This window comes from Phalaenopsis equestris, unplaced genomic scaffold, assembly GCF_001263595.1.
Source record: "Phalaenopsis equestris unplaced genomic scaffold, ASM126359v1 Scaffold000246, whole genome shotgun sequence".
Classification (NCBI taxonomy): Eukaryota; Viridiplantae; Streptophyta; class Magnoliopsida; order Asparagales; family Orchidaceae; genus Phalaenopsis; species Phalaenopsis equestris.
This window is the reverse complement of record NW_018164688.1, coordinates 138,778-162,889: the sequence shown is the minus strand read 5'-3', so window position 1 is coordinate 162,889 and position 24,112 is coordinate 138,778. Positions and strand designations below refer to the sequence as shown.

Sequence of the window (24,112 nt, the reverse complement as noted above, 5' to 3'; positions counted from 1 at the left end):
GTTTGATATTTTTCCCAGTTCTCTAAGCTTTTACATTTAAACCAATTTTTATAACATAACTTCTTATATTTTATTTTTTCTTGCACATTATTATTCCACCACCAACTATTTTTATTTGTAAATATTTTTCCCTTTGATTCTCCAAGAACATCTTTTGCTACATGTTTAATAGCGTTTGTTACTTTATCCCACATCACATTTGCTTCTTCATGAATATCCCAAATTTTGAAATCATGAATTTTACTCATAAAAATGATTTATTTGTGTCTTTTAAATTTTTCCATCTAATTCTGCAATGATGAGTCACTACTATTTTTTATTTTACAACTTTTAATCTTAAAATTTAGAACTAATAAACAATGTTGGGTACTTAAATTCTCTCTTGAAATGACCTTAAAATCTTTAAAATCGCGACGATCTCTTCTTCTCATAAGAAAATAATCAATTTGTGTTTTATTAGATTCACTCTTATAAGTAATAAGATGCTCATCTCTTTTCTTGAATAAAGTATTAGTAATAACAAAATCATACGCTAAAGTAAAATCTAAAATAACTTTACCTTCTTCATTAGTTACTCCAAAACCGTAGCCACCATGAATATTTCTGAAATCTTCTACCACTCTACCGACATGTCCATTTAAATTTTCTCCAATAAAAATTCTTTCTTCAAGAGGTATCATTTGTATTAAGTCTTCTAAGTCATTCCAAAATTTATCTTTAGACACTGTATCTAAACCTACTTGAGGAGCATAAACACTTATAATATTAAAAATCTTAGTATCAATGATAATCTTAAAGGCTATAATTCTATCACCAACTCTATTAATTTTTACAACATTATCTTTCAAACTCTTATCTATAATTACACCTACACCATTTCTAGTGCGACTCTTACCAAAATACCAAAGTTTAAAACCTAAATTATCAATCTCCTTAGCCTTTTCTCCAACCTACTTACTTTCTTGAAAACATAAGATAGTAATTTTCCTATGAATCATAATATTAACTAATTCCATTAATTTATCATTGAGAGTACCTATATTCCAAGATCCTATCCTAATATTAGTTTCATTAGTTTCATGGACTGACTTATTTACCCGCATTCGCCCGTAATGTGGGAACCCTTGCTTATTTAACACTACACCTGGGCGCCGGTGTAGCGACCCTTGCACACTTCACTGTATTCAGGCTATACAGCACGCCACTTCCAGGGGACGCCCTAGCACTAACACAAAGTTCAAAAGGATGCATGTCATGATTTTTTTCGACAAGTTTTACGTTGGTTGTCGACTACCTAACACAACTCTCCACTTTTCACATCCTGGATGACTTGTTAGATTTGGTGTTGCCTCTTCCAAGTTTTTATTTCCTCCTATAACTTTTTCATTAACTTATCTTTATATAAAACAAAACTTTAGTTTTGCGGTCATTTCAATTTTTAAAAATCCACCAAAATTTACAGAAAAACAATTTTTTTACCAATCATGCTATATCCTTCAATGTTAAACAATAGGACTTATGGCCTTGCTCTATGGACAAGGCAACCCACTCAAGTACACATGCAACATGACTTTTCATCTTAAATGGAGAGTATGCTACTTCTCAAAATAATTGCATAATCTTTGAAAATAGTTGCATAATTCTCAAGACAAGGCAAATTTTGAATCCATTTCATCTATACACCGCATATTATTCTCTAAATCTAAGTAAATGTTTTTAACATGTTATTCAAACCATATATGGAATATTTATTTTGATGATTTGAAGTGGCTTTTAAAAAAAGAGGGAACTTTTTATGCACTAGCATGATTGTTGATGCAATAGCATGCTTTTTCATACACTTGCATGGAGCATTTGCATGCTCTAAATGGTATTTGCACAACTGGGCCATTGTATCTAAGTTAAAAAATTCTCATCAAACTTGTGTAAGACTTTAAATTATCCGAATTTTATTATTTGTACATATATTTTGTGATATCGGAGTTATCCGAATTTTATTATTTGTATATATTATTTGTGATACCGGAGCTAACTAAAACCACATTAGAAAAAAGTAAATATTATTACTGGAAGCAAATAAACAATTACAATCAAAGAATTTTGAAAGGAAAAATACAACACACACAACACGCAAACTCATGTTAGGGAAAATCCCTGGTGAAGGTGGTGATGGTTAAAGGGCTTGGTGAGGTTGCGACAAGGTAGGGAAGGCGTTTTTGGGTTGTGTAAGAGGAGCATCAGCGAGTAGTGGTGGCTGAAAAAACAGGGCAAATGGGGCGGCAGCCCAAACAGAAGCAATCGGCTATTTGGGGCAGCTGAATAGCAGAAATACAGTAAGGGGACGGCGCTGCGGCAATATCAGCAAGCTGGAATAAGGAGAAACAGCAGGTCAGGTGGCTGGAACAAAAGAAAACAACATGAAAAACTGTTTCTAGGGCTGCGACAGTGAGAGGGAATGACGGAGGCAGCGGCGGTGAAGGCGTGTGACTACAGGACAGCCAAAGAACTGTCCAAGGGCTATGGTAGTGAGAAGGATGGTTGAACGACGAGGAACTGCAGGAAAATGACAGCTTCGATAATCACCACTTGAAAACCAAGATACAACCTAAGTGTCGATTGGAACCCTAGGAAACAACCCTTGAAGGAAAGAAGAGGCGTTGGCGACTATTCGGACACAAAAAAAACAAAATACTGACTTCAAAACCCAAATACAACACATATACAAGAAATGACTCAAACGAATATAAGATAATAAGAAAGAAAGCAAAAGGAATGAAAATGAGATTATTTAGGTATGTCTCCCGCAGTATTTAACAACCACAATGTCGCGGGAATTTTAGGAGATAAGCTCTCAAATAAATATCTCGGTGTTAGGGGAAGCTTCGACCTCATTCATCAAAGCTTTTGTCTACTCATCGTATGGCATTAGGTTGACCACGTTGAAGTTGAAGGAAATGTCGTAATATATGGGCAAGTTAATCTTGTTGGCGATGGCATTCCAAAACATATTTTGATGGAATATATATCCCTCATGTTTTAGCACAATCATAAATGAAACTGTACGTCATGGGTATCCTAACGAACCAATTCCCGAGCCATCAAATTTGTAAGTGGCTTCCTCCACTCTTTGTACTCATTCGAGTGTATCTGATAAACACGTATGTAAAGAGGAATCAACTATGAAATGAAATATATGGCAGGCTACACCGCACCAAGTATAATCACCCAGAAGAGATCATTTCTTCGCTGAAAGGACCTGCATCACATTGGAGAATTTTCTTTCCCATAGAGCTCCAAGGATAATTTTCAAAATTGTGGTTCATCCCTACTATTTGAACATCAGATGGTGGGTACACTGCTGAACAAAATCCAATATTTGAATAAATCAACATAATCTTCTACTCGTGGTACAAAATGGTCTCACTCTTGACATGATGAACCTCCTTCAATAGCGGCAACTCAGGAAGGATCTAAAAAAAGTCTGAATTTTTCTTATCTAGGGTTGTCATTTCTTTTGTGTTGGTTCCTCAAACTCAAGACTGTCTTGGACAATCACTATTAATTTGGTTGGAGTCTCTCTCATGGGCTCAACTGGAACTATGTGCATCTTTTCCTCTCAGTTGGAAGTTGGTACAGTTAATTTGTGTCCTCATCTTCTTTAGTGTTTACTATGTCATCACCCTTTCATCAATAGTTCGTTGTTCAGTGAAATATATCATCACCATAGTAGTGCAATCTGATTCAATATGCCCTAATTTGTAATACTTGAAACCAACCTAGCTAGGATGGATTTGGGAATCTAGATTGGTGTCATTTGTTCTCCACTATGAACTACTGCCTCCGCAGATGGGGCCAGCTTGGAAGTTCCCCTGGATGTAATCTGGTTCTAAGACCCTGGGGTTGAACTCCACCTACAATATGTGGTTGTCGCTCGATAATGTGATCTATCCGATTTTAAAGCCAGAGTCTGAACAATCGGTCTGTAGTGAGCGAGTAGGAAAATGCATTGCATTTTCTTTCAAATTTTGGACCAAGGAGAAATTTTTTCTTTTACTTCTCACTGGTTGTAAATATTTTATCTTTTACCATCAAAATAATGCACCATTCTTTAGTTTGTTGGCTGCTAGTTTTACAATCCTATCCAGTGGGACGTCCTGGCATTCAAAGACATATTCCAAGATCCAGAGCACTCGATGAGTTGTCTGGATCCATGTGCCAGTCAAAATATGACAAATCCACTTTTACTTCAAAATTCTAACTTCTTAGATGTTTGAAGTCACATCTTCGAGGTAGTGGTCCTTCGTCTAAGAGACCCACAAGATGGAAGAGATTTACTCTATTCCTTCAATCTAACAAGTCACCGTTATGGCTAAGATTGACCCATCCAGGTTGCCTTCTCTTGACGGTGGCAAGCATATGTTGTAGTTTTGGATTTCCCACAACATATACTCCCTAGAATTCCCTTAGGCACCTCGTCATGAATTTCTCATATACGACATTGTGTCCTTTCCCCTCAACAAAGCTTATGACAATTATCTCCCTGACAGTATGGCTAGGTTTTGGGTGTGAGTAGGTGTAATGTGGTGTGTAAGGGCGATATAGGGCGAGAAAATTTAAGGTGGTGATATGGTTGAGAATTAGTGAATGCTGGAAAAATCTAGAATAGGACTAGGGTCACACTAGCTCTGATATAAATTAAGAAGTAAGAAAAATATATTATTGCTGGAAGTAAATAGGCGGATACAATCAAACACCATTGAAAGGAAAAATACAACACACACGACACGTAAACTCAAGTCAAAGCATATTTAGAGTGAATGTAGTGACGGTTATAGGGTCGGGTGAGGTAATGACAAGGTAGTAAATAGGTTTCCATGAAATAAGGGAAAGGGTTTCTGGAATGAGGAGCGGTAGCGATTATGGGTGTCTAGAATTACAGGCAGTAAGGGGCGACTTACGGGCATGTGTATAGCAGGAAAAAACCAGAGGGGGTTGCGATAATGGCAGGAAGCTGGAATGAGGGGAAACAACTGGTCGGGTGCATGGAACAACCAAAAACAACTCAAACGATTGTTTCCAGGTGAAGACAACGAGCAGAAATGATGGCAGCAATGGCGATGAAAGCTTGTGGCTGCATGACAGCCTAAGGAGGACTATTTGGGGATTATGGCAAAGAGAAGGATGGTTGGACAAGGAGGAATTGCAAGAACACTACAACAGGATTGTTGCCAGAGCGACTACAATGAGGGAGTGGTAGCATGGCAAGAGCGATGCGGGAAGGGTTGGATAAGATAATCATCACCTAAGAACCAAGATACAACTGAAACACCACTTGAAACCCTAGGATAAGCCCTTGAAGAGAATAAGAGACGCTAGCAGCCGTCCCGATATAAAACACACAAAAACTGGCTTCCAAACCCAAACACATATATAAGAAAAGTCTAAAAAGGAATGAAGAATAATGGGAAATAAAACATAAAAAAAGAAAATCAGAATTATTTCAGCGCCTCTTCCGTCATAGCTATTCTTGCAAACTATAGCAACTACAACTTTTTAAGCAAGATGCCTGCAATATTTTATTTTAAAATTTTAAAAGGTCACAATTTGTCAACTTGCAAGTATGTAATGCAAATTCAGCGGCTTGTTTAATGAATTAAATACCTTTTCTTGTTTCAAGATGACATAATTCTATCTTTAAGTGAATGTATTTTATTCCAATTGGCCAGATATGGAATTATATTTTCTTATAGGAATATGTAGGGTTTGGTTCATAGTTCATAATATTTTGAGCGTTCTAAGAGCAGTAGGGAGGTTATGTTCATATGAGCTAATAAGTCCATTGCATGTCCCCTAATAAATCTTTATGTTCAATACAATGTTCAACATTGAGCATTTATTTAGGCTTGCATGGCATTTTATTTTACTTTTTCAATAAGCATTATACATGTTCAATTTTGACGAGAAAAAAGATGTTAGAATTTTTTTAAAATTCAAATAAAACTTCTTACTTATTATGTTGTTACGACCTCTCACACATTATAATACAATGTTCACACATTATACATTGTTTTTCTATCTTTTTAGAGAATTTGTTGGAGTTGTTTTGTGTATGTCTGTTATGATGTTAGTATGTCAATTTGTTTGCTCTTTCCTCTTTTTCAGTGCAGAGAAACTGCTCGGTTATGAGCACAAATAAGTTGGCAGCATCTAGTTACCTTGCTATCAATCAAGAGAAATTATGAAAAGATAGATATATAATCACTGTTTTTCTATCTTATATAGAATTATTGTTGGACCTGTTTTGTGTGTCTCTTCAGATGTTAATTTAATAAGTCAATTTGCTTACTTTGTCTATTCTTCAGAGCATAGAAACATTTTGGAAGAAGAAATTTGTGTATTAATTCAATTTTTTTATTTGAAAATTTTAAACCATTGGAAATACATGTTTTGATGCAAACTTGAAAGTTACATTGCAGATAATTTAGCAGCATTTAGTTACCTCGTGATCAATCAAAAGTTTTGGAAAAATAGACATAAGATCACTATTTTTTTGTCTTTTAGATAATTTTTGTTAGACTTATTTTTTGTATGTCTGTTTAGAAATTAGTAGATCAATTTGCTTGCTCTTGACTATTCTTCATTGCAGAGCAACATTTTGGAGAGAGAAATTCAAGCACTCATTCTTTTTTTATTATTATTTGAAACATATATACCAATGAAAATGTATATGTTATGACGCATACTTAAATGTTACATGACAGATAAGTTAGCAACATCTAGTTACCGCCTGATAAATAAAAACAAGGTAAGAAATGATAAATCTATGATCATTGTTTTTTTTAATTTTTAGAGCATTTTTGTTGGATTTGCTTTGTGTATGCCCATTCAAATGTTAGTAGGTCAATTTGTTTGCTCTTGTCAATTCTTCATTACAGAAAAACATTTTGAGGGAGAAATTTAAGCATTAGTTATTATTATTATTTTTTATTTGAAATATTTAAACCATTGGAAATGTCTATATTTTGATGTATACTTGAAGGTTACATGTTAGATATGTTAGCAATACCTAGTTACCTCCTGATCAATCAATAGAAGTTATGAAATGATAGTTATATGACTATTTTCTATTTTTTAGAAAATTTTTGTTTGACTTATTTTATGTATGTCTGTTCAGATGTTAGTAAGTCAATTCGCTTGCTCGTACCTATTATTCAGTGCGGGGGAACAATTTGGGAAGAGAAATTTTTTTTTTATTTGAGAGATTTATACAATTAGAAATGTCTCTAGTTTCATGAAAACTTGAAGGTTACACAGCAAATAAGTTAACATCATCTACTTACCTCCTGATCAATCAGTAGAAGTTATAAAAAGATAGATATAGAATAACTAATTTTCTACCTTTTACAGAATTTTTGTTGGACTTATTTTATGTATGTTTATTCAAATGTAAATAGGTCGATCTGTTTCTTCTTACATATTCTTCACTGCAGAGAAACATTTTGGGGGCAAAAATTTGAACACTAGTTATTATTTTTTATTTGAAATATTTATATCATCAGAAATGCATATTTTTTATGCAAACTTGAAGGTTGCATGATAGTTAAATTAACAATATCTAATTACCTCCTCATAAATCAGGACTACTTTTAGAATGATAGATAGATGAGCATTGTTTTTTTGTCTTCCACAACATTTTTGTTGGACTTGTTTTATGTCTGTTTTGAAGTTAATAGGTCAATCTGTTTGCTTTTACCTATTCTGCAGTGCAGAGAAACATTTTAGGGGCGGGGAGAGAAATAGAAGCACTAGTTCTATTTTTTTTTTTATTTCAAAGATTTATCTCATTGAAAATACAACTGTTTTGAGGTAAACTTCAAGGTTAAATGGCAAAAAAGTTAACAACATCTATTTACTTCAAGATCAATCAAGAGTTATGGAAGAATAGATATGAGCATTGGTTCTTTGTCTTTTACAGAAATTTTTTAAATGTCTGTTCTAATGTTATATCAAATAAGTTAGCAGCTTCTATTTTCCACCTCCATTATCTATCCGTTTCTTTGAGAATTTATATTGTACTTGTTTAGTATATTTTTGCCCGATATTAGATGGCCAATTAGCTTATTATTGTCTCCTTGTCAATTCTCAGAAACATTTAGTGTAGACAAATTTGAGCACTGATTCTTTCTTTTAATTTGAAAGATATATACCATAGGGAATGCCTTTGTGGTGATGCATTCGGAAAAGTTACATTTGTTGAAAAATAACTATCAAAAGGCTCAACCAGTCTTCATTTGTTAATTTTAAAATTGACAAGAAATTTTTGCCACAAATACTACATGATTTGAGATAACACGTACAAGTATTTGTACGGATGCAAAAAAAAATGGTGACTACGGATGGAGGCTTGTTTGATTAAGAGATCTCACTGAGCTCTAATGATTCGTTCGAGGAACGGAATGGGCTAGTGCGATTGAGGCATAGCAAAATGGAAGTTGATAACTTATCCGACATATAACCGTCAAGTTTGCATCAGAACATAGGCATTTTCAATAGTATGTATCTTTCAAATATAAAAAAAATAGAACAAGTACTCAAATTTCTGCTCCCAAAATGTTTCACTACATTAAACAATAGGCAAAAGTAAGCAGATTAACCTGCTAACATCTGGATAGGCATATATGAATAAGTTCAACAAAAATTTTCTAAAAGATAGAAAAACAATGAACATATATCTTCCATAACTTCTCCTGATTAATCACGAGGTATATAGATGTTGTTAACTTATTTGACATGATTTTCAAGATTTATTTGATCTGATTGCTTCGGTTGGTATGTAGACATGTTAGTTTCTTGGTTTCCTTTTGCAGTGAGGCTTTTGGAGTTCGTTTCGGTGACACAGTTCACATTTTTTGTGAAATGTTTTGTAGAGCAATGATGGGATAAAAAAAACAAAAGGCTTAACTATCAATTCTCAATTGAAAAAACGAGTCTACAACTTTGCCACGGATACTGCCTGGTCTTGCCTAGAGTGCACAATTTGTGATCCTGGATGAGCCCATTTTGATACCGTAGCTTTGATTATGAGCTCTACTTTTAGATCCTTTACATAATTTTTTTTATCTTCAATTAATGTTGCTTTACATGTTAAATAATATTGTTCCGACATCCTTTTTATTTAATGATATATTAAATGGGTAAACAAAAATGTGGTATATCTGTTATTTAGGATAGGGAGAACAAGATAATTTTCTGCGACTAATGTTTGAGAGAAGTAGAAAATGACAATAGACCGACCACACACTTCAATAAGAAAGGTTGACAAAATATCACAAAAAGTACTAAAAAAGAACTGATAGATTGCTTGTGTCTTTTCAGTATTTATGGATTTAAAGCATTGTAATGCTTTTATTGTGCATCGGTTAAGCATTATATGTTATTTTATCATAACATGTACTTTTTACACAAGTCCAACATACTTTTTTCAAACAAATAGACTCGTCAAATGAAGAAGAAATTAAAGAGATAACTGAAAAAGCAACAGTCATTCCAACTACAGTTTGTCTAATTAATGAATATTACCAGAGAAAATCTTCGTAAGACACCTAGTGTGTCATCATCAAGCTCATCCAAGCCAGATTCACAGATGTTTCGGATGTCAAAAACTATATTCTATGATTTACTGGATAAGTTGCAGTCCAAATATGGTTTGCATGGATCTTCATCATTTACATCACGAGAAGTTCTAGCCATCGGACTATTCATTATGTCGCACAATGAGTTTGTTCATGTCGCTTCTATGCGTTTCCAACACTCTACAGACACAATCAGCAGGTATTTCCATATCAAATGAACTCTTTGGTGAAAATGTCTACGTACTGTCAAACCATTAAACCCAACTTTTCCATAAAAACCTCACAAAATCCGTAGCAACCACAGATACATGTCTTTTTTAAGGTACTTGTCTCTTTATCTAATCTAACATCAATACAATAAAAAAAAATTAAAAATAACAAATGTTGTAACACTTTTTTCTAGAAAGAATTGCATCGAAGCAATTGATGACACGCATGTCGACGCACACATTGACAATGAGAAGAAGATCGCATATATGAAAAAGAATGAGGTTGCTACACATAATATATTAGCAATTTGTGATTTCAACATGTGTTTTGTATTCGTGATTACTGGTTCAGAAGGAAGTGTGCACACAACAACAAAATTTTTAAATTTATAATCTGGCGGAATGAATACAAATTTTTGATGCCTCCTTAAGGTTGGTACATTTTAGTCATCACTAGAATATTTCTATTTTAGGGAATTCACTAATGTTGTCATTATTCAAAAAAAGATTATCTAATCGATTCGGGATATCCATTGCAATATGGTTTTTTAAAGCCATTTTCCAACACATGATATCATCTTTTTCATATTAAGCATAGCAGCCAAGCGATTAGAGGGAGGAATGAACTTTTCAAAAAAAGACACTTGCCCTTACGAAGTATCATCGACAGAGAACATTTGATGTATCAAAGAAGAAGTGGGTCATACTCTGAGCTATGTCAACTTATTTTTTCAAAAAACTGATGAAGAAAGTTGTTGCAACAATAACGCTCCACAATTTTATATGGATGTCTTCATCCTGAGATGATATCGATTTCAAGGTCTTAGATGAAGATCCTACTGCCTGAGGAAGCTAACCAACATTGGGTCGGAGATTCAAAGCTTGAAGAGGACTTTAATATGAATGAGTGCAACACTTTTGAGAGAAAAGGCTCCAAGAGATGATACAGTTAAGAAAAGAGACTATCGATACATTGGTGAACACAACGACCGTATTTATGTAACATCACCTACTTATTTATTATTGATGATTCATATCTTAGCTCTATGTTGGATCTCTGAATGTATCTTTTCTAAATACTGGTAGCAATCTGTATTGTAGCTTTCTTTATGTGTCCCCAAACACATCCTGAGTATGATTGGTATATGCATTATCCAAAACTTATTTTTATATTTTACATATTGTCTTAAAATATTATTATAATGTCATAGTTTATTTTCTAGCATAAATTAAACTCTACAACATTGATTCCATTACCAATTGCATTTTTCCATCGTCATCTCCTTAATTTTATTTATTCATTTATCATCGACCTTTCTTTTTTGGGTTTTTTTTTGGTGAAGAGATAAGTATTAGTAACACTTAATCTTTGTATAATTACTAAACATTTACCAAAGTGCATCTATTTGTAATATTATCATAATAATCTTGAAGAGCAAAGTAAAACTACCCGCATCAACTCTCAAGGATTTGCTAAAATCTTATTCTGTTGCATCGATTGTACTCCATAGGTTTGGTAGTTCTTTTTAAAAGTTTGGGTATTGATTTTACAATTAAAATTTCATAAGTGCATAGAAACATTCTATTTTCAATAAATGATCATATACTACTTTTTATTTAAAAATATTCGCATGTACCGTAGCATATTTCCTAATAAATTTGTAGACGCTTATGAGACATTGTATAGTAAGTTCCTAATAAATGGTCATTGATTTGCATTCCATTGTACTTTTGTATGCATGGATATCTCATTTTGTAGTCTTCTCTGTAACGCACAAGACATTAGAACCCTACCTTTATATAAAGTATTGTGGGGGAGCAAAGAGATGAATGTTTTTACTCCCTCTTTCGAATAAATCACCATATTATCTTGGCCTGATTTTAGCTACGTCCTCTGCCTCGTCGCTTTAATGAATTTTCTTATTTCCTCTGGATCAATAGTGGTCCGTGCATAACCCACAGACATATGAGATCTAATACAACCCTAAACCAAATAAAACCATTTTAAATGGAAAGCCTTTAATACCCTAATTTTAAAGAACAAATTTCTATATATAAGGCCTAGGATACAAAACTCAAGGGAGGGCTTAAATGAATTATGTTTTCCCAAAAGCATGTCATAGGTTCACTGAGATGTTTTTAAAAGTTAAGTGAATTTCACATTCCATTTCAATTGGTGGGGGCTAAGAAATCTAACAACCAAAGAGTGGGAGAGGAAACGAAAAGCTGAGGAAGGGGGGAGAAGAAACGAGAGGAAATGAGGAAGCCGAAGAAGAGAAATCGAACAGTTGGGAAGATGAGGCAAGGAATCGAGAAACTGAAGGTTACTTTCACCCTATAAAACGAAGCACTTGAGGGAGGCAAAGATGAGAACTTACGTAAGGGTCAAACGGCTCTACAGCTGGTGCCTTAGCCGATAGAAGAAAGATGAGAGAGAGAAAGCTCAAGGGACGTGTGAGCGAAGAGAACGAAGCTGTGAAGAAGAAAAAGCAAAAGCTAAAGCCAAAGGAAAAGAAGAGCGGCAACCGCAGTAGCTGTTTATGTGGGAGGCAGTCAAAACCAAAGCTATCTCGTGCCTTGAAGATTTAAATCACGAGCAGAGGAAGAAACTTCTTTTCGCGTGACTAACGCTCTACTGTAAGGCTTGGTCGAGAGTTTATAAGGTGAGTTTAATAAGTTTTAATTAAAATATCTAATAAGAATTTTAATACTTATGTTTTGAATAATATATATATATATATAAATGAAAGCCCAAAAAGACTAATATATTAACTAGAAAAAAAGATACATATACAATGTGATGGAGGGCCCAAACATGGCACCCTGCTCACAAAAAAACTCTAAGGGGTTCCACAACTAGAAAATACTGAAAAGTACATTAGAGACATAAAGAAAAAACCTAAAATACAGAAATACATAGTATCAGGTGGCTAGAGAGCAACCCAATTTGGTTTTGTCTCTGCCTTTGGTTCCAGGAAAGACGCAAGCTAATAAGTTGGTAAGATGATTGTCATTGTCAGTAGTAACCAATATATCATCCAATATGTTATAAGTAGTAACCAATATATCATCCAATATGTTCCCGAGCTGGAGTCGGCCTCCATTTTTCTTCTTCCTCCTGGAATAGACATGTCATTCCTCTTCTGAAGATTGACTCCTCAGATCTTGGTCTAAAGTGTGTTAGGGATATGCAGTGCAGGGATATGCAGATTGTTGGACATTAGAAGCAACTACATGTTGTACCGGCTGATCTGTTATTGGATCAAAGGAGCACTCTCGTGCGTCTATGCATGTGAGTGAATCTTCAATAATAATGGGTGGTATGAGGACAACTGGATCTGTAGTTGTATTGTGTTGTTCTTCTTCAGAAACTGCGGTGTTGGGAAGAGGATCGGTTTGCATCTTCCCAACAAGGACAGTAGGTGGCTGTTCTTTAGCGATATTCAGCCTTAGTTGAGGATGCAAACGATAGCAAATAGTAAAGCTGTGGCCAAATATACTACAATGAGAGCAATAAGAAGGATGTAGTCCCATTTCAACATTTTGTCAATACCTGTTGTATATAGTGTCAATCCAGATCTCATCCGGAGCTAGTTGAGTGATATCTCTCTCAACTAACACACAATCCTTAAAAGGTCTAGTGACAGGAAGTGTAGGACTATCCATCTCGAGAAGCTTATCGTAAGCAATTGCTAAAGAGTAGAGGATTTCCATATTAAATAGATGTAATTTTAACCCTAAAAACCTTATCCAACCAGAAATGATCGGGGACTCCGCTTTTGGATCAAAACCGACAGTCCACTTTAAGAGAAAATGTAAGTGTAATCGGCATCACGAGTTTTAAGTATATGTTTACCGTCAAGTAGGCCAATGTTCCAACTGCTCAATAGTTTCATAGTATCAAACTCTTTCCTAATGATCGCTAGTTTTGGGTGACCATAAAAGAATTTCCTCACTAGAGAGAAAAGCCAAGAGGACACGAGAGTACCAGTTTTAACCTCTGTGAGAATAAGTGTAGGCTTCCCATTTTTTCCAAGTTTTTTAATAAAAGTGTGATCACCTCCACCTTCAAAAGCCTCACAGAAATATTCTGAAACATTGCAGCACTTACCGATAGCAAAACCAGGCGCTGAACCTGGAGGAGGAGGAGGAAACCTGGAGGAGGAGCACGAGCAGGAAAGTCGCCGGCAAGAGCATTTGCATAGAAACAGAGCGTTGATGTCATCTCCCTTACAAGATAGGAGAGAAATAGTCTGACGGGCAGGAAGCGAGCAAACAAGCAAACAGGAAACCTTCTATCGGGCAGGAAGCTAGCAGAAGGCGTGCCCCTCTACGAACAGGAAACCTCAGACAAGGAACGCAGATGAAACCAGAGCTCGAAATCGGAGCTTGAAAAGGGAAACAGCGTCCGACGATGAACGCAGAGCCCTTCGTCGTCGTCGTCGAGTGCGGGAAGTTCCTGAGAAATCGGAGTTCGAAACCGGAGCTCGAAAAGGGAAACAACGCCGAAGCCCTTCGTCGAAGACGACGAAAGCAAAGCCCTTCGTCGTCGTAGTCGGGTGCGGGAAGTTCGAAGTCGAGCACCAGAGAAAAGATTTACGACCGAAGGATCAAACAGGGTTTCGCCACCCTAGCAGAGCAAATGGCGACCGACTATATATAGGATTACATAAAGTAAAATAACAAAAATTTGCTACTTAAGAGTTAATAGTTTATTTAAAATAATAAATAAATTTTTACACTATATTAGTTTTCAATCTATAGAAGAGTCGATATTCATAAAAAATTCAAGATCAAATCATTTTGACATCGAGGAGAGTATTCATATTCTTTTGCTATAGTAATATTTTATTCCTTATTAACCAAATGCATTTACTGTTAGGATTATATGTCCATGATTTAAGATTCTATTAAATTTTGATCATATTGTGAGAATGACATGTATGCTCGGTTTTGTTTAGATTATATTGTACAATTATAATGATTGCTATACAAATAAGAATGAAATATTGATTATTAAAAAGTAATATTTTTATTGTATGCTAGTATGTGCATGAATGATTATAATGATAACTCATTTAAAGTACTAGTGGAGGAACATTAAAATACTTGTGCACGTATATGGAAAATAACATTGATATTAAAGTATCTTAATTGGTACAAATTTGTAGACAATACTCCAATGACAGTAGTATAGATACATAATTATATTGATATGATATTGATATAGTATGATTCATTAAATAGCATCTCAAATTACTATATAGATTTATTAAAAAGTTTAACTGACATGAATTTACTTTCTTTTTCTTTGTATTACTGTAGCATAGGACTACAAGTATTCATTGATTTGCTTAGCTCATTGTTATTTTAGATTAACTTTTCCGATTAAGTGACTAAAAGATAAACAATAAAAGGAAAAATATTCATAGAAGATGCAAGCAACCAATAGTGAGGTAAATTTAAATAAACTGCTTTACTTTAATTTCATTAGTGACTCTTTCATTTTATTAAATAGCTAATTATAGAAAATGAATATCAAAATTTTATTTCTCACAATCTGACTGTCTTATCTCATCTTGGTTAATTTCAAGCCCCAGATCGAGTTGTGACAATTACATTATTTGTTCAATATATCCAAGAGTAAGATTTCTGTTGCTTGAAATGAAATAAAAAATAAATTTCAAACAAGTACAAAAATCATCACCACGATCACCATTCTCATTATTGTTTCTAAGGACTTCAAAAGCTGATCATTTAAACACTGCAAAACATTGAAGTGATATCCCCAACACATCTATCACATTATCTTTATGCCAATTTTCAAAAGAACAAAAAAGACAAGAAAAACTAAACAGTAAATTAGAATGAAGCGCAAGTGAATATTTTATGTATCATCAAAAGCACCTAATGGTGTTACTAACAGATGATTTAAAGATCTCTTAGCATTTTTACTAGCCAAACTGTTCACATAAAATTTTCCATAAGATCACCAGCACGGCAATGGATTGTAAGAAAATTTACAACTCCAGCGGAACCTCAATCCAAGAGAAGGAATGTCATCACTAATTAAGCCACTAAAATGTTCACTGATCAAAGTTGACTTAGAAAACTGATAAATAAATTAAAATGTATGGTTGTATAAATATAATTATTATAATATTCATCAATTTAAGTTTGTTCTCAAAATTTAAATCCAGGTTCAGACTATGTTTTGGAGATAGGGGCTAATATTCCTGCCCTAATAGTTGTTTCATGTCCGTCACTTCATCTGTTGAGATTGCCAATCCTATTTGTGAACACAAAAACGACTATATATCAAAGCAACAATCAGATTTTGATTGGAGCATCCAAAGTGTTGATTCTCTATTGGATAAGATTTTATATTCTTTAAGCTAGAACATGTAAGAATAAGAGGAAAATCTATCAACAATCACCTATATTCACTAGGCTTGAAGCTAGATGATCCAAATAAATAAATTTAAAATTATCTCCTTAATATATATACAATAATAAATAGCATAATAGTTTAATTTCAGCCTTTCTATTTTGGAACTAAAACTACTGAAGATCCATTTAATGTTGATACTCCCAAACGACAACCTTATTTTGAAATCTTGAATATTTTGCAATGCTTGTCCAAGTAGATCATGAGAATAGCGAGTCAATATAGTTTCTAAAAATTGAGCAAAACTAGTGATTCCACACTACTTTTGCCAAGTATAAAACCAGTCAAAAAACTTGTGGAAAAGTAGAACAGAAGCCTTGTTGGCCCAAATCACTGTGATGTAACCCTATGTCATAACAGATTCACCAAAATAAAATGCCCCATTGCGAGTGTCCTGTACACATGGCTTAGAGCTTAAAGCAGCTAGTTAAAATTGGGGTGAACAAATTGCTTTTCTTAAAAAAAAAATAAAAAAAAGGGGAAAAAAAAAAGGTTGGTACTCAAGATAAATATACTATTCATCTAAAATCAACATGCACACATGAATTTCAATCTAAAATCAACATGTTCTTATTTGTAAGTTTAGCCTTATGAACTGCAAAACAGAGACAAGTCAATGAAGTGAGAAAAGAAAATGTACTTATAAAGTGGCAAAGGCAAACCCGGAACAATTGGTGCAGGGCACACAGAATGAACACGGAGTTTTGTGAGAATGGGTTGCAGTTTGAGATTGTGAATGTCCTGATTTGCAATGACTTACAACGAGGAATTTGAAATCATGGTTTTTACATGTCTGGTGGGTGCAAGTTGGCATACGCGAACAACAAGCAATTAGAGAGGTGGTTGCAAACAATGGAGCAGACAACAACTGAAGAGAGATTAACATAGATAGCACCGCCGTGTTACTATAATTCAAATCAAGGAGTTATCCAACAAGTTTTATGTTTGGTAACCAGCATTCATAATGGAGATATTCAATCAGCAGAAATATGATTGTGAATGATTGAATCAAAACTAGGAGTGTTCATCTCTAAAACCAATTAGGATAATCGAAAGAAAATGGCGGGAAAATGTTACTAAATGAAGGGTTGAAAGTTGCCTCAAATTACTTATTAATTTGCAATACACCATTATAACAGCTTTACATACCTCAGACTTATAAGGTTGCTTAAAATATTCAAGGTAGAAATAGGAAAGATATACTGTGTCCTTATTACTAACAAAAAAAGAAACTAAACACATTTAACACAGACAACAACAACAAAAAGCCTTTATTCCACTAAGTGGGGTCTGCTACATGAATCCTTTTTCTATGTTGTGTCCTATTGAGTGTCATATTTTCATTTAATTGTAATAGATTAAGATCATTTTTTATATAATATGACCAAGTCTTTTAGGTCTACATTTGACTTTTTTAACATAAGTCGAATCTAAAACATCTACTCTCCTAACCGGATCATCAGGTTATTGAATTTTAATAAGACCAAACCATCTAAGACGACTCTCTTTAATATTGTTTGCCACTAGACCTACACCAACCCTATCATAGATATATTCAATTCGCATTTTGTCTCTAAGTGTCAAGCCACTCATCCACCTAAACATTTTCATCTTGGCAAAACTTAACTTTGTTTTATATTTCTATTTTAAAGGCCAACATTGTGCGCTATAAAGCATTGCAGATTTCATAACCATGTAATACAATTTTCCTTTAAATCTAAGTGGTACTTTTCTATCACACAATAGACCCAATGCAATCCTCACCTTCAACCAACCAATTTGAATTCTACTAATAACATCCCCATCTACATCACCATCACTTTGACCAATAGACCCGAGATATCATAAATGTTCACACCTTTTAATGACAAGATCACCCATCGTTACAACTTTTTCACTAGAGCTAATACTACTAAGAATCATGACATGAATCCTTTAAATCTTAATTAGCACAAAAAATATTAAAATAATTTGAAAATAAATGGGCACATGCATAAAACCAATGAGGAAGCAAATGTAAGGCCCACTACATCATCATTTATTCTTATAATTGTTGCAATATATTTTTTAAGAAAAATATTTAGAAAAAATATAAAGAAATTAGAAAGAATTTCCAAAGAATCGGAATAAAATCAAAATGACGCATCAAAGATAATCAAATTTAAAAAAAGGAAAATGATAATCCAATGGAAGAAGAGAACCCAATAGCCATCACTTAAAAATATCTTGTTTGAGGTATAGCGAATCTAGAAGCGTAACGATATATATTTTCTTTTAATTTTCACCTCACTTGGCAAATAAGATTTTAAACGTTGTGTCCACTTCAGCTTCTAGAATAGAATACCAACATCAAAATTATAATTTTGTAAACCAAGCTCTTCATCCTCCACAGCAACAAAATGATCAAGAGTTGCTAATACATCGCATAAATCCGAATCAATGATTTTGCAAACAAAAGTGGTACCAAACACCATATTTGGGCTAATTAAAACTAAGGCAGGCTTTGATAGAAAGTTAAGATCTAAATCTGGTACTAAAATTTATGTAAAATTCTGAATAAAAAATAGTAGGAACTACAACACGACATTTAGGGGTGGATTTGATCAAAATAATGCTCCTTTAAGACCTGAGTGCTAGGATCAACAATAGTTGATTTCCTCAATTCTGAGTGAGACTTAAACACCATATGTAGTTTTGTCCAAGAATTTTGTAAAAAGAGCAACAAGAGGGTAAACCTTCAAAGTTTGCCTTCTTCCAAAATCTAAATGAGGAAAAATTAATTGAAATTTCCTTCTCTAAAAATAAAGTAACCCATCCAACAAGGACCCCAACCATTAATATATCCAATAGAGCCTCATATTGAATGCATCTACTTGTAAGGGTCATTGATTGAATTAATGAACCCAAAGCTAAGAAAATGTAATCTAAATCGACGCAACAGGTGGTTCCTTGGTACAATCAAAGTGAGAGGACAACTTAAGCATCTACACAGTATGATCTTCTGGATAAAAGTCTAAAATAAGTTGCTTCAAATTTGATAAGCACATGACAAGAATCAAGTACCCAAAATAAAAAAATAAAAAATAAAAATCTCCTTTCAATTGTAAATTGAAGATTATCTATGAACAATCTCAAAGATAAGGTTGCCTCAAGAAAGCTTGTCAATAATAGTGAAGAAAAAAGATGTCAACTCATATATGTCGTTATTAGAAAAGAATAAGATTAGGTTTACCATGAATTGTGGATGGCAGCTTGTGATGAGTTGGGCATTAAATCATTCCAAAAAAAAAAACAAGAAGAAGAAATGCGAGCAAGAAGCATGAAGACTGGTCTTACCCCCAATAGCCTTAGTGAACGAACGATAAGCGCAACTGACAATAGATTTTATACATGCAGAAGCTAAAGAGACCAATAGAGAAGTCAACTGAAGAAGATAAAACTCTAAATCAAAAAACAAAGCCGAAACAAAGAAAGTAAATTAGCATGACATTGTAAGCAAAAGGAAGAACAAAAGTTCCAAGCAATGAGTAAAAAGCCGAAGGCTATGAGAAGGCCCTCAAAATCACAGGAGGGACAGAGGTTGAGAGCCCAAACCAAGCACAAGAAGAACATCATGCTAAGGCTATGAGGTGTCGATGATAGAGTGCCGTGAGGGCATCAAAGCGTATACAATGCAGGAATAAATGAGCTGGGTAACTTCTTCCATGCTGGCACAACCACGAAAAGACAAAATGACCGCGCCAAGCACGTAAGCATGAGGCCAAGGGGATGGAGTGCACAAACATGAGGTCACCCAAGGGTGTCTGCAAGAACAAAGCATCACAAGAGTTTTCTTTCGAATTTAACTTAAACAATAGAAAATGAAAAATAATTATAAAAAAGACCCAAAAAAGGCTTCATATAAAATCCTTCAGTTTGAAATTTAACAAGTGCAAAAAAAAACATCTATCTAAAATTAAAAGGATGGAAAAAAAGTTATTGCTGCTTAAATAATATGCCAAATAATTATATTACTTGTTGTCTATTACTTGTTGTCAAAAAAATTAAATTAAAAAAAAAAAAAGAACATACGGTGGTAGTTGGTAAAAACTTCTCTGTAACAACAACACCACGGGGTCCATTGCACTTGATACTATAACCTTCCCTCTTGATCGCTAAAACAGCTTGCTCCCAAATATCCAAATATCTGGCCTGAAAGTTTTAAGAATATTTTAATTAATTGTAAATAGTTAGCAGAGAAGGCATACGAATAACCAATATTGAATCTGAACAAGTTCTATAGAACTGAAAGAAATCATACCGATAATGCAACTTCATATGATGCATGTCCAGCTGAAAGAGTTTTCTCTATCTGTTCTTGCATTACAGGATCTGCAAAAAAAAAAAAAAAAAGAAACCAAAGAACTCATGCTGAAGTTACACGCTTAGCATGATCATCCAGCCATATTTAATGATTGCCAGAGATAATATGCTAATGATAATAAAGCAAAAAGCGCAAAATGAGATGATTTTTGAAAATTCTCTTTTGACGCAACTTCATTTGCATTCTGGATCATGATGAAAATTAAAAATCATATAAGAGGAATAACAGGATCTAAGCCAGATTATAGGATGTCACTACATCACTTTGACAATCATTAAATCGAAACATAAATAAATATTAGTTCAACAAATAAAAATATAATTAATAAGCTCTCATTTAATACTATCTCGAGAAGATAAAACCAAAGCTAAATGCAGAAATGGACTCCATTACACATCAAAGTGTGATAAAGTGTTTTTCTTTCCACATTAAGTGTAGAGTTTCTATTATGATCAATAAAGGACGTGCTTAGCTTCTAAGAAACATAGGTGTGCTTCCCTTATCTGAATGTTCTGATTATACCGGATCTGTGTGCCTGGTAATAATATGATGTATGCTCTTTTGGACAAATTTGTAAGTTGAATATCATAATGAGTGTTGGAAGTGTATTTAATCAGCTCAGCTCTATTGCATTATCCTTTGTCGAATTAGAGTCATCAGTCCCTTTGCCCTTGTGCTAATTCTTGATTTTTCATCAGGACATGTGCCAGAAATGAGAATTTCACAGGCTAGAATCTAGAATTGGGAGATGGGACTCTACATACATGCTACTAAAAATCGTGTAGGATGTATTGAAACTTTATATTTTTAACTATGCAAGCCAACTTGGCATTGTGGTTGAGAGCTTTATTTTTCAACCAAGTGACCCTAAATTCAAGGCCTTGCGGGATGTGTGCATTTGCATGTGTGTGTGTGGGATAAATATATATAGAGAGAAAGAGAGAAAGAGAACTTGATTGATTTAACTAGAACTCACGAATTTCAAAAAGTGTTTTAGATTATGAATAAGATCCTTGATGCATGTAATAGTTATTTAAAATTTCAATTATTCCAAGTTCCTCTTAATACTTATTTGTATTGTTTAACGTGGATTCAAACACTTCACCAGTCATGATGACAAATTCTAAGGGATGATTCTTCCTGTACAAGAGTGAGACTTTGATTAAAACATTCATCACTTATAATTGAGCATTTACAAACATACCGACAAGTTTTTAGTATTTACATATCTAACACAAACTTTAACATTTACATTCATAACACTCAAATAGTAAAATGCTCATTTTTATGCATAACTTTAGAGCACCAAGGTGATGAAAATGTACATACCGAACTTTCAGGTGCAAGACATGTAAATCCATGTAAATTTCCCTATTTAATTTTTTTTTCTTTCTTCATTTGTATATGTGATACTGTTTTAGGGCTCAAAATATAAACAAGATCCTTGATGCATGTATTACTTATTCAAAGTTTCAATAATTCCAATTTCCTTGTAATAATTGAGTATATTTTTTGATGTTGATTCAAACACTTCACAAGTCTTGATGACTACTTCTAAAGGATGATTCTTCTTGTACAAAATTGAAACTTTGATTAAAACTTTAATCATTTATAATTGGGCATTTACATAAATACCAAACAATTCTTATGTCTTTACATATCCAACACCTAAACTTTAGCATTCACATTAACATCACAACAAAAATACCACTTCAATAACTTTTTAAGGAAATATGCTCATTTTTATGCATGGCTTTAGAGCACCAAGGTGATAAAATGTAAATACGGATCTTTAAGTGTTAGATATGTAAATCCATAAGAATTGTGTGCATATGTAAATTTCCCCTTTTAAGTTTTTTTTTTCTTTCATTATTTGTGTTTGTCATACAGTTTTAGGGCTCCAAGAAAATATTATGAAATGAGATTTAGCGGGTATGTAGTTGTGGAATGTCAAAGAAAATGTAAATACAAGTTTGACGGCGTTTGGACGAGATTGCGAGGAAAAATCTGTTGTTGGACAACAAGTTCGATGTCGTTGACGGCTGTCCAGACCGACAACAACAAAAAAACTCTTAATTGGCGACATTCAGGCGGCAAGGAGATTTCACGAGTTGTTCCTACACAAGATACAGGTACACCACATGCAAAAGGAAATGATACAAAACTCCTTAAAATAAAAAAAGAGATTGCAATCTCCCTAAACTCAAAACAAAACAAAATTCCTCAAAACTAGAAAATAACAACACATAAAAAGTATCTCTAGCAAAATTCCACTTAAAAATAAGAAAAATAGGAAATAAGGAAATATGAAATAAATAAAGAGAAAATAAAGAGAAAAAAGAAAAAAATTGAGTAGAAATTAAATCGGAGCAACCACATGTATGTTTTGCTTTGTTCATGTCTATGGATATCACATAATCCCAACAATTGCAAAGATGGGACCCGTGATCCCACGATATAAGTCAATATGTGTCATTGAAGCTTTGTTAAGTATGATATATGTTGTGTTTTTTGTTTCTTTTTTTAATATGAATTTTACGGGACTTTTTGCCAAATTTTGAGAGTAGAAAATCTGAAGAGGTCACCTGTAATCACAACGATAACTTACCAAATCAAAATTGTGAAGTGAAATCCTTCCACCAACCAATCTCTAGTGATGAAGAAACAATACCCAGAAGATTTGGCATGAAATATTTGAGAAACCAAAATTTTGGAGTGAATATTGACGTGTCATATTTTGACGACCACAAGGATTCGAATGAGTTCATCAAGTGGCTCCAGACAATGGAATATGTTTTTTGAGTACGAAGACATCTTACCAAATGAATGATAAAGCTAGTTGTCATTAAGTCAAAGTGGCGTATTTTTGTGGTGAGAGAATCGAAAGCTTCTTTAAAAACGACAAAAGAAGAAAACACTGCATGGTCCAAGATGAAACAAGAGATGTAATGAAAATACCTACCAGTTCTTTACACAGAGGACATGCTCTTGAGACTTCATCACTTGCAGCAGCAAGATCTCTCAGTATAGAAGTACACAATTGAGTTTAAGTTGTTTATATTAAAATGTGAGCTGGTGGAGTACGTGGAGAAAATCATAGCACGATATCTGAGGGAATTGAGGTTGTCAATTGGCATTGTGGTCCAGTAAAATGCCTATTAAACATTACAGAATATTCAAACCCTAGTTTCGAAGGTGGAGAGACAACGTCACCGAGCGATTGCCACATCTTACTAGCAGAGTTCATCCCTAAAATCAAACAACAAGAGTATACCTAGAAGAACAATCAAACCGACCTTGCCTGAGGAGAAACTAGTTCAAAGTGGAGAACACATGGGAGCCAACCAACATTCCCAAATCAGGCCCTGGCAGAAAATGCATCAAGTACTACAATTTTTGGCACAGTACATCGATTGCCCAAACAAGAGTATTATTTGTTTTACTTAACAGAAAGTGGTTG

At 33.9% G+C, this 24,112-nt stretch overlaps 1 protein-coding gene across 10 annotated transcripts in view; it reads right to left on the bottom strand.

Moving 5' to 3' along the window:
• Nucleotides 1-24,112, bottom strand: part of LOC110024098 — a 93,976-nt gene that overhangs the window by 16,637 nt on the left and 53,227 nt on the right. For 4 of the 10 annotated variants that reach the window (XM_020723847.1, XM_020723849.1, XM_020723853.1 and 1 more), the window contains exons 17-18: nt 20,590-20,660; nt 20,361-20,480 (exon numbers count right to left, since the gene is read on the bottom strand). In XM_020723847.1, the coding sequence (XP_020579506.1) occupies nt 20,361-20,480; nt 20,590-20,660 (191 nt within the window). Of the gene's footprint in view, nt 1-19,625; nt 20,093-20,360; nt 20,481-20,589; nt 20,661-24,112 lie in introns of those variants that run through there. The other 6 variants (XM_020723846.1, XM_020723854.1, XM_020723855.1 and 3 more) reach the window with 4 other exon arrangements.